The 14,959-nt window shown below is 48.6% G+C and overlaps 1 protein-coding gene across 2 annotated transcripts in view; it reads left to right on the forward strand.

Annotated features, from left to right (window-relative positions):
* CFAP65 (cilia and flagella associated protein 65) overlaps positions 1 to 12,032 on the forward strand; it is a 32,534-nt gene extending 20,502 nt beyond the window's left edge. Inside the window, exons 22-33 of one of the 2 annotated variants that reach the window (XM_039697199.1) lie at positions 1,209 to 1,319; positions 2,095 to 2,286; positions 3,033 to 3,191; positions 4,512 to 4,649; positions 5,096 to 5,212; positions 5,800 to 5,937; positions 6,432 to 6,497; positions 8,137 to 8,339; positions 8,793 to 8,942; positions 9,465 to 9,740; positions 10,399 to 10,536; positions 11,093 to 12,032. In XM_039697199.1, the coding sequence (XP_039553133.1) occupies positions 1,209 to 1,319; positions 2,095 to 2,286; positions 3,033 to 3,191; positions 4,512 to 4,649; positions 5,096 to 5,212; positions 5,800 to 5,937; positions 6,432 to 6,497; positions 8,137 to 8,339; positions 8,793 to 8,942; positions 9,465 to 9,740; positions 10,399 to 10,536; positions 11,093 to 11,129 (1,725 nt within the window). In that variant the 3' untranslated portion in view covers positions 11,130 to 12,032. The remainder of the gene's footprint in view (positions 1 to 1,208; positions 1,320 to 2,094; positions 2,287 to 3,032; positions 3,192 to 4,511; positions 4,650 to 5,095; positions 5,213 to 5,799; positions 5,938 to 6,431; positions 6,498 to 8,136; positions 8,340 to 8,792; positions 8,943 to 9,464; positions 9,741 to 10,398; positions 10,537 to 11,092) is intronic. The other variant, XM_039697206.1, reaches the window with a different exon arrangement.
* The last annotated feature ends 2,927 nt before the right edge of the window (positions 12,033 to 14,959 follow it).

A 14,959-nucleotide genomic window follows, 5' to 3' on the forward strand; every position in this document is an offset into this window, starting at 1 on the left:
AGTTTTTCCTGAGCAGTTCTGGTCTGTTGGAATGCAAGGTGGCTTTTTGTTTGAAGTTATGTAAATGAATGTTTTACTTCCAAAGCTCAGGGAGGTTCCTATCCCTTTTTCCCTTGAAGTTTGAAAGCAAAGCTTTTGTCTTTCTCCTACTTTCACTTCATCTGGCAAGCTGTGGTTCTCAGGAGGCTGAACACTTATGTAGTGCTTTGAAAAGATCCCATGGGGGACCTTGCTAACTTTGTATTTCTAGTTCTTCCTCCCTCTGCATTTTGCTTATAGATCTGAACTGGAATGGGCTTTTTAAAAGGAGTTGTCATTCTCTGCTCTTTTTTTAAGCAGCTGATACAATATCTCTTGCAGGTGTCAATCTTTGCAAATATTCTCTTTGTCTTTTACACATCTATTTGAAAAATAGCCATGCTTCAGACTTAACTTACTGTGAATTGCAGCAACTTGACTCCTGTTGGCCCATGCAGAGACATTACTAGGTGACTGCTTTGCAGCCTCTACCCCAAAGCAGACAGCTCAGGGTACTTTGGAGTGATCCTGCAGAAAACAGTGCATCATCAGTGCATCTTCAGCCTGATTGTGGTTTTCTCAAAATGCAGGAGCCTGTGTGAATGCAAAATCCTTTCTGTGAAATAGCTCTGTAAATCTCTCCACTTGGCTTGGAGTGCCTGGGGGCTGCTTTGCCAACAGGATACTGTTGATTATCACTTGGTCACTTAAAGTTCAGCTGGGATCTTCTGGCTTTTGGATTTACTTCTAGCTTTTGGGCTGCTAGACACATTCTTGAAGCACTCTAGAGGACATCCAGATGATCCTTTCCAAGAAGAGGCCATTATTTACCTAAATCCTGTCTTTCCAAAGTATTTGGCTGTGACAGCTGCACACTCTCCTATATACAGTCTGGACATTTTAATTCATGGAGAATTTCCACCATACACTTGCACAGACAAGCACTGATGCTGGCATAGCAGAGAGAAAAGTACAGTCTTTCTCATAAAAGAAGATAACCTTTCAGAGAAAATCTGGAGTAGGTTCTCCATCTCCTTGATTTTTGTCTTAGGACACGCTATCCTGATATTACCAATTAAAGCTTGTAACTGTGTGGCCTTCCATTTGCAAAGTACTTCAGAGTCCTTGTGCAGTTGTTAGTGATGGGACCAAGGCCCTGGAGGACGTGACTGCATTTCTTCCCACTGCAGCTGACCTTCAGCGGGGTGACAGTGGAACACAACCAGCGGTACGTTCACTTCGCATCCACGAAGCACGTCTTCGCACCCATTGCTGTGGGACGCTCCCAGCCCCCCACACAGGTGAGCAGCAGGAGCCAAAGCCAGCAGCAAATCTAGGGAAGGAGCTGGTACTACTGTGTCCCACGGACAGGCAGTGTCTGAGGCATTTCTCAGAAAATGGGGAAGCATCACAGGAGAACTCTGAGGATAGTTCTAGGCAGAGTTTGGAAATAGCTGCTGGGACAGCAACAGGGAAAGTACTTCTCACCATCTGCAGTTTGACAAGATTTGGTGTTCACTCTTTAATCAGAATGCTTATAAGGCATGTTGGGCTGTTCACTTACTCTCTTGCATTATATCTGAGTGAAAGCTTGCCTAGATGCTCCAAGTACTCTGGAAATAAACCCTAATTATTTTTTTATTAAATTAATTTAACTTCCTTAAACACTTATTCAGCAAAAAAGCAGCTTTGATTCTGTTCTGCCTAATTTACTTGGAAAATGAACAAGTCTGAATTGAATTAAGAGCACTTTAATACAAGTGCTTTTGCATTTTAGGTGATCTGCTTTACAATGATCCCTTTAGCTAATCTGTATTAATTTTTCCCTAGTGTGAATTGGCAGGACACCATTTGGAGAGGCACTTTGGTTATCAATGTACATGTGTGGTGATAAACCTTCAGCACAGCTGCCTATCAGAGCCTCGGTGTTAAATCTTGACCCTATGAGGTCTTCTTATTCTTAGGAGATAAGCTGATGAATTAAATAATAATGCTTATCAGCGTCCCCTGGGGAGGTGTTAACTAGTTTAACTTGTACTTGGTATAAAAAGCACTGCTCTTTCTGACTCACTTCAGATTTATAAACTCTACAATGGTGGCTCCATGCCCGTGACATTTGAGGTTCAGCTGGACAACATTGTGAAGATACAGGAGAAGAATTTTCAGCATCCTGTGTTTGCCTGCCTAACTCCTAGAGGAGAAATCCCCCCTGGTGAATCAGGGCACATTGGGTGGATCTTCTCACCACTGGAAGCTAAAACGTACACAGTAAGAGCCTCCTCCTGACTGAAAGAAACAGATTCTGTTGTTGACCTGAAATTCTTGAGGTTTCTTTATGGTCGTTGTAATGTAATGCTACAGCTGAATTGAGCCCTATGCCTCCAAGAAGCAGAGTCTTGAGAGCAAATGAGTGGCTGGTCTGGAAATGGAGCAGATAAATTTGTCTCATAAGTTTTTTCTTCCCAAGAAGAGATATCTTCCACAACCACAGTCATCCCAGTATATATTTTCCAAGGTGCAAACAGTAACTGGGGATATCACTAGTATCTGTTCAGATTTGTGGTTCATTGTTTGCCTCCAAAAATTCCCACCAAAGAGACTGAAGTCAGTGTCTTCCATCATTGCAGTGTATGCTGCTGCAAACTTCTGAAAACAGTCTTCCCAAAGACCTCTGTCCTGGGCTGCAGCAGGCAGGCAAGGCCAGAGCTCTAGCACTGCTTGTTGCTTCAGTCTGTGGTGAATGCATGGATAAATAAATAAATTAACTTTAAAACTCCAGCCTTTGCTCCACGATGTAGTCTCCACCCATCTCATACTGTAACTGGCTAATTGACTACTTAACCAGCTTTGCTGGGCTAGCAGGAAAGGCCAAGGCCTGAAAGAGCAAGAGACTGGATTTGTCTTTATCCATCACGGGGTGTATTTAGACCAGGCCATTAGCAAGTATGCTAGCTTATTGCACATCTCTCCCAAATATGACTCTGGACTTAAAACTTTTGTCTTGTCTGAGACAGGTTGATGTTCTCATCCAAATCCTGGAGGGTGACTCGACCCAGATTACTTTCCAGGGAGTAGGCTACAATCCAAATGTTGTAGAAGAGGCTGCCACATCCAGACAATTTTTTTGTTCTGCACTCATTCCAGGTTCTGCCAAGCTAACTATGCCTGGGCAGGTAAGTTCAAGTGTGGGATATGAGCAATATGATCAGTCCAGAAATGTGTGAGAGACTGAGATATACAAGTGGCCCCATCTTGCAGTAGTCTGTGTTGCAGGAGAGTTCATTTGCCTTGAGACAGAACAAGACCTTTCCCTTCCAGCAGGTGATCTAGAGCCTAACTCATGGATGCTGAAAGGTGTCTTCCTTCCAGCTTGTCACTTCCATAGCCATTAGAACAAAAACGGGTTTGGGTTTGTTATGTATTTTTTTCTTAGAAGTTACCTTCCATCACAGCTGCTTTTCTTCTGTGCAGCTTCAACACCTTTTTCTTTCCTAAATCATTCTCAAAAAGACCATTATACTCCTGCTGTGCTCTGTCAGGGCTTGGCTGCCACCATTTCCCAGCCAAACTCAGGTGATTCATAACCTGAATGCTGACCTGCAGGGTGGTCACCTATTCAGGCATATGCAGAGGAATGCACTTGTTTGACCTGCTGCTGGCTCAGCAGGAGCTTGTCTGTCCTGGCTGGAGCTGGCCTGCCAGCCTGGACAGTCTGTTGTTAAACTCACCCACAGATCCAAGCACAGTGAATGAGCATTTCACAGAAGCAGCAGAGGCTTTCTCCTGGCAGGTAAAGGATTCAACCAATGTGACATTAGCATGCCTTCCTTGGAGCCAGCCACAGCTCCATGTGCTCTCTTGCTTCCAGCAGGGCAATTATATTCCTAAGAGAAGATAATTGAAAACTGCCTCAGTCTGACAATGAAGATGGCATTCTGCAAGGCTCTGTTGTCTGAAATCAAGTTTCTTTCTCTAATGATAACTGTACTTAATTAGAGATTGCATTGTGCCTGGAGAATGGGACAAACTGGTAGCATACTAGTAGCAAGGTGTAGTAGGGATCTATTTCCTAAAACTCACAGTCAGATTGATAGGGATTTTGCACAAGTACACACCTCGTGTTTCTCAACTGAAGAACTGGAAAAGAACTGGACTGCAAGTGCTGCAGAGAGAATTGGGATGTTACTGGTCCTCTGTGCTCCTGAGATCCTCTCCTGTCCAGCACCAGTGTTATGTCATATTCATTGCTCACTCAATCCCACTGCAGCCCAGCTGGCCTTCTGATGTGAAGTCACTGTAACGAGAGCAAACTTGAGAGAATTGTTACACTCTCTCAAGCTGCTAGATTAAAGATGCCTGGTTAATATTTTCTGTGAATTGCTGGATTAAAAATGAGTGTGACTTAGAGATGACTATATGACTCCCCTTCCTCAATGGCTAGGCCCCATCTTCCTTCCCTGTTGTTCCTTCTGATTTTTCCTTGCTTCCTGCAGGCAGCCACCTTGTCCCATCACAGGATTTGCCTTGGAAATATCCCAGACTGCACCAAAGCTTGTCGACTTGTCTTTCTCAACAACATCTCGAAGACCAAGGCAGTGGTGTTTACCTGGCAGATGAACTGTAAGGAAATGGTGAGTCCTCTTTGATCTACACCTTCCTGCCCATCGCTATTGTGCCATGGAAGGACCTTACAGCTCCATTTTCAACAAGACACTCAGTTCCAGGGAATTGGCTTTCTACTAGGTGATGAAAGGAAAAGTGAAGGCAAGGGTTAGGACAGGGGGAACAACAGGAATTCAGAAGGGAAATCCGTAGACTTTGGTGAGGTTTTATGAAGCTGGAACTTCAAAATGTGATAATAAACCTCAGGTCTCTGTCTGCCAGCAAAGGCCATGTTTGTTCTTAGAATATATCAACTGCATCTCTCTCATGCCACATACCTTTGAGGAGAGGTGTGTTTCCTGTGAAGAGAAAGCACACAGGAAGGTCCCAGGACAGTGAAACAGCTCCTCTGGGTTTGGTTTTTTTTTTTCATTTTTTATTTAATTTTGTTCTCCTCCTCCCACCCTTCACCCAGGTGTTGGAGATTGTTCCAGAGTCAGGGGTTGCGCAGCCTGGAGAGAGTATCCCTTGCTTCATCACACTGCAACCTACAAGGAATCCCTACTTCTGCAGAATAAATCTGGTGTGTGAGGTAAGACTCAAGAGGTACCTGTGTATTGCCCTAACCTGGGAATATTATTGTGGTTCCCAAATGGCTGACCCCAGGAGTGAACTCCTGCTGCTTCCAGCTGAAGGAATCCTTCTTTGATACATACTTCTCACTCCTGAAGACACCTTGCTTCATCCTTCCTGATGCTTTAAGCATCTGTCTGTCTGTGTGGTTCACTAGATGAAGTGTAATTGTGCAATGTATAGCTTTGTGAGGGGAGCCCAGCTGCTGGAAGTGATTGTTTGAATGGGAATGGCTTTCAGTGGATGCCAAAGACTTGATATCTGTAAAAAACAAGTCTTGCTGCTTTAATATTATTGGGGGCACAGATCAGCAGTAGTGTCCCCTCAACACTTTCCAGGTTTTCTTTGGCAAGAGAGTATATAATCTCTGTCTGAGACTTAAAATGCTACTATTTTTATCTCTTTCTGTCACTGGAATATGTGGAAAGCAAGTGGGTTTCTTCCTGGGACCTCCTGAAGGGGAGAAACAGGCATGGATTGAGCCACGGACTGTTATTTGCAACTCTTTTCTAGCCCTGCTCCCTTGAGTTATGGTTTGTTTCCCAGGTGTACATCCAGGAGTCCCTGGTTCAGTACGAGCGGGACCTGCGCGAGTGGGAAAAGGAGAAGGAGCGGCAGGCTGTGGAATTCACCATCACAGAGAAGGACCTTGAGCCCAAGAAGAAGCTAACGTCCCCTTCAGTGGTAAGTGCTCTCAAAACCTTGCACCAGCTTAGCTTGGCTCAAGAAACAGCAGCCAGTGTTGACAAGGAGCATTCTTTAGGAAAACCTAGGCAGTTGTCAAGAGGACATGAGACTCTGATCTGCTAAACACTTCAAAGCTGATCTGTGGTTAGAGGAAAATTAGATCTTGTTTTCTAGCCAGAATCATCTTACAAACTCTGAAATTTCTAGTGACCATCTGAAATTTGGAAGTGCATGAGAAGCCTTAGGAAAAACAAAGCCAGTGGCTCTGGAAACCAGTGTTTGGATTTTTAACCATGAATAAACACTGGAGGAGAAATGTGTAGCCACCAGTAAGAATGTGGTCTGAGTGAAGAATGGAGGATGAGATCATTGACTCTCAGCTGGCACAAAGTTTAAAAAAAATCCTAATGTCTTGTTCTGTTCTGTATCTTCCCCACGTGGTAATTCTTCTTTCCCTTTTTATTTATTTAATATTTTACTTCATTTTTCAGAGGTTATCAGATTCTGCTGAAACAGAAAGTCTTTCTAAATCCTCAGCTGTGATCAGGAAATACAAGGTAAGTCAAGCCTCTCTCACTCGTGGTAGAATCAAACTGACTGCTTTAGAAAAGAGGCAAATGCTGGATATCAGTGTGGGAGTCTGGACAGAGAGCACAGCAGGATTTGTAGCTTCAAGGCTTTGGGAGACAGACTGTTTGGAGGAGGCAGAAGAATCACACTGTCTGGCTGTGTTCTCTGGCCAGTAACTTTCCAGCTGAGGTGAATGGGAACTGAAATTGGCATCAAACATTCACCCATGACTGGAGAAAAGAGGAAAGGTTTCAAATAAGCAGAAAAAATGCACACAGACAGGGCAATTGGTACCTGTACTGGTTTTATTTTGGGGCCACAATGGAATATGTGCCACAGCAGAAAGCAGCAGGACCCTGGCAGAACATGGTGCAGACTTTGCCCTCACCTCAAGAAGAGCTGTGCTCTGCTCCTCAGGAGAAGCTGCAGAAGGGAACTGCCTTGGTTTAAATACGCAGAAAGCTTTAAAGCTCAGTTTGCCTGGTTCATTAGTTTCCACTCAAGTGCACAACTGTATGCACTGCTGTAAGACAGCTTTTCCAGCAGTGGTGGGAAGGTGTGAAACAAGGTCCCAGTGAGTGCTCTGCAGAGCTACCTGGGCCCAAAGGAAGAGCCAGCAGTGGCCTGTGGCCACCAGCAGGATGTGCTGTGGGAATAACAGGGCTCAAAGCTAGCCCAAGATGTGGAAAGATTTAGGGGAGCTGAGGGGAGGCTGGGCCTGAGAGGACTGAGGCAACAAGGAGATGGAGCTTGTTAGATCAGGAATGCTACTGCAGTGAGGCTGTGGCAGTGCTCCTGAGACCCCATGAGTGCCTTTGCATGCTTTGCACTGTTCTGTGTGAAGGAATCAGCCCAGGGCAACTCTAGCTTGGAGTTTTCCCTGTGCTGTGTGGTGTGATCGGGGATGCAGGTCAAAGCATTCACTGGATGAGCATAAGGATGGCTGCAGAAAGGTAAAAAACAGTTTCATTTAGTCCTCTCGGGTTTTAACCTCTAGTGATAATTTGGAGCCTGCTGTGTCTGTGTAAGGAGCAGTGCAGGCTTCTAACCTCATTTCCAGAGGCAGGACAGCTGTGTCCCAAAGATCACTGAAGTCCTGCAGTTCCTGAGGATTTCTCCAGTTCTCTGTGGTGTACTTCTGGCCCAGGCATCCTGCCTACTGCTCTAAGAAACTCCCAGCCTGACTGCTGGTAATGCAACCCCAAGTTTACCCACGTAGTGTGGCTGGAGTCAGTTCCTGGTTTCCCTTCAGGTTTGGGGGAGGACAGTTTCCCCATGCATTCCATCCATGTATGTCACTTCTCCTGCAGCACTCCCAGTGTGCTTGCAAGAGCTTCCACAGTGATGGATTGGAGAACAACAGCCCCGAGTACCTTAGGGACACCCTGAAACCCTGTTGACACTTGGGGCTGGCACACTGATCAGTGAGAAGGGAGCAGACCTGACTTCCACTGTGGCTGCTCTTGCCTGTTATCAGTGGTGCAGTGCTAAGATCATTTTTGACACGCAGGACCTGGTGGCTCTGGTTGCTGGGCTTTCAGCTCTCATGCCTGTGCTCAAACCTACACCAGCCTACTTGTGGTGAGAGGACCAACTATATGCCTGCCATTTCTTTCTCTCCAACAGACATTACCACCTATTAAAAGCCACCCTCCATCCAGTCAGCCACCTGGACACACTGAGAGGGACAAGGACGCCAGCCAGGTGTGGGTCAAACCAGAGCCTCCCACGCCCATGTCCTTACACCTTGATGTGTCAGCCAGGTCCTATGCTATTGAGGACTTTCTCAGCAACTTCGCCTTGGATTTTCCCAGATTCTTCTTGTCCCGGTAAGAGATAGAGTTTTTTGGATTGGCAGTTTCATCTGAGCCAGGGCTGCCCATGCTCTGATATGCACTGAACTTGGTGCTCTACTCTGCTCCTCTCCAGTGCCTCAGTATTAAGTAAGAGGTCCCCAGCATTAGCTGACATGATCTGTTTCTCTCTCCATCTCAACTGTCAGAGCTCAGTGTTCCTCTTTTGTACAGTGTCCCTGCTCCTGTCAGAAATATGCCCACCTCAACTGTCAGAGCTCTTTTATACAGTGTCCCTGCTCCTGTCAGAAATATGACCACTCCCTCCCCTCCCCTGCTTGCCTGACGTCTGCTGCAGTGCTAGAGCTCCCTCCCCTCCCCTGCTTGCCTGCACTGCTTGCCTGACGTCTGCTGCAGTGCTAGGAGGGTGCTGGTCTTTGAGAGTTTGGTTCTGTAGTGCTGTCACTGATGGAACAACTCCTTTCTCAGCCCTTTCAGCACGCAGCCCTCAGAAAGCAAATTGGTGGATGGAAGTAGGCACAGAAACAAGATGGACACAGAGAGCAAACGGCTGTCCCTGGCTGCTGCTTCTAAACAAGAAATGGAGGTGGTGACTGACATACTCACAGGTGTCATCAGGTGTGTGTCCCTTCACCCTCACATGGTTTGGAGCCCCTGTACTCCAGAGAGTGATTGCAGTATGGTCAGCCCTCTGCTAATCCTGAAGGAATCTGTGCACTCTTGTTGCCAGAATGGGGCATCCACCTGCAAAAAGCTGTCTTGCAGACTATGAGCTCAGACCCTGGAGTGACAGCCAAGGCAGGGGGTTCCCCCCCAGCCAGGGGCTGAGCCCATTTTTTCAGTGTTCTCAGGAACCAGGGAACTCTACCTACTGTGATCTTGGGAACAGGCTGCATTGGGGTACATGTATTTGGTTTGTGAGCTGTGCAAGTGTAAAGAGCCAGCACTGGGGAAACAGAGTAGTTTTGCTGACTACCAAGCCCTCTTGCTGCTTCCCTTAGGCCCAGAAAGCAAGAAGGTACAGACTAAACACTGACATCAGTCAGTGATTTCCTCTGATTTGTGGTGTCTTGTAATAATCCTCTGGGTCATACAGAAAGCCAGTTTGCTGGAACTTATCCTTTATTTTCCTCTTCCTAGAAGCCTCTTGGAGGATGGCCACTTCCAGAAGTCAGTGAGAAAAATCGAAGATGAGCCTATTCCATATTTCTCCCAGTTCCGGTGTGCAAAATTAGTAGAGCTCCAGGGCAGTAGACAGGGCTCCACCATCCCCTCCAGGGCCTCTGCTTCAGATCTTGACCTTGCGAAGGATGGAGAGCAGAAAGAAATGAGTCAGGAAACCTCTCCCAGTGATTTGCTGGAGTCTTGCGAGGCTTTACACCATAAGCAGTCGATGGTAAAGAAGATAATAAATAGGTGAGGAAGAGCTCACACATAAAAGCCAAGAGCTGCACAGTCAAGAGAGCCATGGCAGCACACTGCCTAGCCAGAAATCCATTTTTCATTCAGCCCTGCAGCATTTCTGCTGGTGTATTATGTGTTGTCTGAGTGGAAGTCGATGCTAGCCCACCAAGCCACCCTCTCCCATTTGTGGGTAGAGAAGGTTTACTGTATCTGGGGTTGAGCTGTGGGCAATGCCAGGATGCTGGTAGTGAATGGTGTTCACTTTACTCTCAGGCAGTCCAGGCCATATTAGACATTAGGATGCAGTATGTGCTTACCTTACCTTTTATTTTCACTGCAGTATTCCATCACCTTGCATTTGCTGTGGCTGCTCCCTTGTACACTGCTACAAGCTACAAGCATTATTCACTATTAGCAGCTTGGAGGGAGAAGGCAGTAAAACTATAGTAACCCAGCTTTGTCTAAGGTCAGGGCCTGACACCAGCTGGTGACAGTTCTGGGACAAGGGTCAGCAACCCATTGTTCAAGTATGTGGTTCATTGGTCTCAGCGTGTAGGAAACAGTGTGTGCTCCACTGCTGTGCCTGATGATTCCTCGCAGGAGTCACGGCGAGCAGCCTGCCTTATCTGCTTTCTGATAGCTGTCCTCTGCTGTACTTCTGTCCTTCTAGTCAGCCAGCTGTTGGGAACCTTGTGGAGCTGCTGCTGGAGAACACCCTGCAGAATATCCTGATCGAAGCCAGTCGTGGGGAGGTGGTGCTGACGGCCCGGCCCAGGGTCATTACTCTGCCCTCCAACACCTCCCAAAGGTAGCAGAGTGTATCTGTGCTCGGTGGGGGACAGAACCTGTCCTTAACATGTCAGGCTGAAGCACAGCCCATTTTCTAGACCATGTGGGTTAGCTGACTCCAATGCCAAGGCTGCCTGTGCAAAACGAAGAATCCACTCCCAAAGTCTCTCCCCCTCTTGGCTTCTCCTGAGCCACAGGGCAGAGGTGGTAACAGTACAGCCTTTCTGTGGACCTGAGACCCTCATACAGCTCTGGGGCAGGGCCCTGTGGGTGAATGGTTGGCCTGAGCACTGGAGAGCCTAGCAAAAGGATGGTCCTTTGGGAAAAGGGTCAAGGAGCAGGCAGCACAGCCTCTGACAGCAGAAAGGGAGCAAAACTTTCATAGTCCAAGGGGGTGTGGGATCTAGTTAGGTTGAGGGAGTGGGCACTGGTGGGGAAAGTAGATTGGGACCTGAGTGAAAAGCATAAGGGTTTGCCCTAGCTTGGGCAGAAGTGCAGAGAGATGGGATTGAGAGTTAATGGAAGAGGGTTGTTGGATGTAGATGTAATCTCCAGAGCTGCCATCTCTTCTTCAGATTCACCAGCTCAGCACCCCCACCCTCCAGAGCGTAGCTGCTGGTACTGTGCTGCTTAAGCCCCTCGAGAACATCAGCTCTCTCCATTCTTCATCCCTGTGATGTCCAGAGCAACTCGGACCCTCCCACACCATGAGCTCAGCTCAGCATGCTGGCTTTCTCTGAGGAGGTACCTCCTGATTATGTCGTCAGCACCGATTTGAATCCTCTGACAACTCCACGGCAGAGTTCATGAGATCTCTCCTTTCTGTGGCTGGCCACATCATTGGAGAAGAACTCTATGCTAGAGGGAGCACATGGACAACCACTATGACAATTCCCACTGTCCTCAGTCTGCGGCGGCTGAGAGGAGTGGAATCTGCTTTGAAATGTAGCTGAGAAAGGACTGACACCTGGGCAATGAGGTGATGGGATCAGCAGGATGCAGGTACTGAATCCTCCTCCCCTCCTTGCTCCAGTGGAGACTGCAGGTTCTGAGGGGGCAGCTGCAGCACAATCAGTACACGTGGCAACCCAATAAAAGCAACTTGACCTTCAGACACTGACACCGTGTGTAACATACGTAATTCATGCGTCTGGGTTTGTGAGCCCTGCACAAGGTCTTCCCCTTCCAAACTGCAAGGCTGTCACCTAGGGAAGGGGATCCTCTGAGCCTTGCCTTGGCCTGGGGAGTGCGTCAGGCTGCGAGACGTGTCACAGTGAAGGAGCATGTTTGTCACAGCCGGGAGGTGGCAGCGTGAGTTGTGAGAAATCCCAGTGGCCAGCACAGAACAGGCTGGTGCTGTGTTCCAGCTGCTGCTCCCAGGCGGGAGCTGCAGGATGGCTGTGCAGGCAGTGGGCTGTGTTTGCAGCATATCCCTGTTCTGCCATACCACTATGGATTCTGCAGCTTGGGGCTCATGCAGCCACCCAGCTCTGGTGAGGGTGCAGCTTTGGTGTCCCCCTCCAAACCCTCATGCCTTGTTTCCCAGTGCCAGGACCCAGCCAAGACCAGAGCTGCATGTTTTTCCCTTGCATCCTAAGAGCAGACTGTGCAAAAGGCACTGTGGAGGGCTTTTGCCCCGCTCAGCAGAGGGCAGTTGCCTGCTGTGCCTGGGGTGTTCAGCTCACCCAGCTTCACCCCAGCACTCCTCTCCGTGCAGGGGCCCTGTGTGCGTAAGCGTTACTAAGCCCCAGGGCCGAGCTGTTCCTGTTGTCAGAGATACAGCAGAGGCACTGCCAGCCCCTGAACTCAGCCTGAGTGCCTTGGGCCTTCACAGGGGTCCTGGATCCTTCTATGAGAAGTGCAAACCCTCTCCTCCCTTCCCTGTACGTGCCAGGGCTCGTACATCACAGCAGACATTCTCTGTTCCTCTGGGCTTTGGCTAGTGCTGAACAGGTAATGCAGAAGCACTTCCTTCCTCCCTCCACAGCTCAAGGCAGCAGCAGGGCCTGGCTGTTCAGTCCACTTGGACTGATTCTTCTTGGTCCAGGCTCCTCGCTAGGATGCTCTGTTGTCCCACAACAGAGTTCCCAAATGGATAGCAAAGGCAAGGGCAGAAACCTCACTGTTGCCCTAAAGCAGGTTGAATCCAGCTACCCAAGGGCAGCATGGAGCAGTGAAGACAGGATCAGTCAGTTTGTCCATCCTCAGACCTGCTGTGTGATCTAGTGCTCTTTAGGCTGCATCACTGCAGCTGCACCATTGCATCCACTACCTGGAGGAGCTGGCATGGGAAATGCTGTGTGTTAGTCTGGTGTAACACCCAAAAACAAATGGAGAGAGCCTGAGTACCATCAAATGTGCAGGGAATTTTTTATGCCATTAAAGGTCCTGTTCTCCCCACTTTCCTGTGCTCCCAGCCTGGACCTGGAGAAAACACAAGTCACACTGTACTTGCCTGTTGGAGCACTATTAGAGGGAAACTCACTTTTTTGATAAGCATTACTGTAGTAGGAGAGGTCTCGAAGATGATGCCTTAAACAATGGGTGAGTCAGGGAAAAAGATATGAGAGTTGTTTACACCTGTGTGAGAGAAATTTGTCATCTCTGAGCTCTTTTTAGGGGCTGTGAGATGGTGGTGTGCCACCTCTGTTGTAGGTCTTCTCTGGTGCCTGTCAACCACAACCACTCTGAGTGCACTGAGCAAAGAGTGTAGCAGCTACCACACACTTTTCTTCTTTTATCTTCATCCTAAAATATAAATACACCAGGGGCAGCCTCTTTCCCAGGTTGGGGAAATTCCCAGTTCCTCTTCTCAGCTGGGAACTAGACCCTGACCCTGGTTTTGGAAAACATTTCAACGTGTGATGGGGCCATCATCTGTCCTGTTAGCAAAGAGAGACAGCAGCACTCCCAGATAGTGCTGGGGTGAGCTCTGCATCATGTGGAGCTACAGCGTGGATGTTCTCACCTGGGGGCTTCTCTCTCACTTGGATCTTTGGGGCAATGGGGAGGTGAGGGGAGGGCAGAGATGTTCAGGGCTGGCAGGGAGGGACTTTTTCTTAGCAAGAGGTTTTGTTGGTAGCCACTGCCAAGGGCTATGAACTTGTGGGACTATAGACTCACAGCCCAGCTCAGCACCTAAAAGAGAGGAGAAGTCCTGTTTCTGCTAATGACATTTGGGGCTCAGGCAGAAGGAAGTTTGAGCTTGTTGTTCTGTCTCCCAGCGCTGGATTTGGCCCCTGCCTAACAGAGCCACATTTCTAATGCACATCTCTCCAACAGAAATACTGTAGGTACAGATCCTGCTTCTTCCCACCGGTGTTTGGGCAGCGAAATGGGTGATGTTCCCCACGACTGGGGCTGGTAGCCAGGCCAGGCTCCCGGCAGGTATGCAGCCAGCACGCCTGTGGCTGAGCATGAGCTTGGCAAGCTAACGGGACTGCCCCTCTCCTTGTGCGAATTACCGGGATCACTCAGTCATCAGACAGTTAATGCACCGCACAACAGGCGCTTTCTTCTCGGCTCCTACTCCTGGCTCCCAGGGAGGGCTGAAATGGCCTTGGGGCAGGTGGGCAACAGAAGCTATCCTGAATCCCATTAAAACATTTAACACCTGCTGAATCGTGCCATTGTGTGGGAGATAAAGGGAAGGGAACAAAGCTGCTCTTGGGCTTCCCGGACAGGATGCCTGCTAGGCTTTGCTGTCCCATTGCAGCTGGGGAGCCTGAATCTCCTGCAAAGCCCCACTTGGATCTCTGTGTCAGTGTGGGGAAGGCAGCAGTGTTGGGGACAAAGAATCAACCATTCCCTAGTTGGAATCAGCCCCTTCTCCCTCTGTACAGTGTATGAGGTAGGAACCTGGAAAAGTCCTGCCCTGACCAGCTTGCAGTGTCTGAAGAACAGAAGTGTGAGGGTGATCCTTCCAAAACCCTTGGTGAAGCTGGACAGATCCTTCACCCCTGTCTCTCCATCTCCCAGACACTGGGCTTTTCTGGCTCAGCTGTGCCACTTTGGTGTTTGGGATTGGGAGCCATGCTCAGGCCAGGCCAGGGCACCTTGCTGGCTCCTGAGGGACACAAGAGGTACTCTGATGTGACCTAGTCAGTCCTCGTGGGACAGTGAGGCAGCACAACCCCTTGGCTGCTGCAAGAGGAGGCTGAGGCTCCCTTTCCAAGGCCAGCCCCACTAAGAGCTTTGTCCCAGTGCTGCCCACCTGCCTGACAGGGAAGGGCACAAACTGGTAAATGCTGCCCCAGAGATGCCAGAACAGGTACAAGACATTCCCCAGGGCTGCAGTGCAGTGCTGGGCACTCTGCAAGCTCAAGGGACCTGCTTTGCTTGTGTTTTCTGTAAAGCAGCCCTGCAAGGACAGTATTTGCTGCTATTTAGTGAATGGTGTGGCCCTGCTCTTGCAGGAGAGAGGCTGGGGTGAAAGAGCACTT

This window comes from Passer montanus, unplaced genomic scaffold (assembly GCF_014805655.1).
Source record: "Passer montanus isolate IOZ18808 unplaced genomic scaffold, ASM1480565v1 scaffold1, whole genome shotgun sequence".
In the NCBI taxonomy this organism is placed as follows: Eukaryota; Metazoa; Chordata; class Aves; order Passeriformes; family Passeridae; genus Passer; species Passer montanus.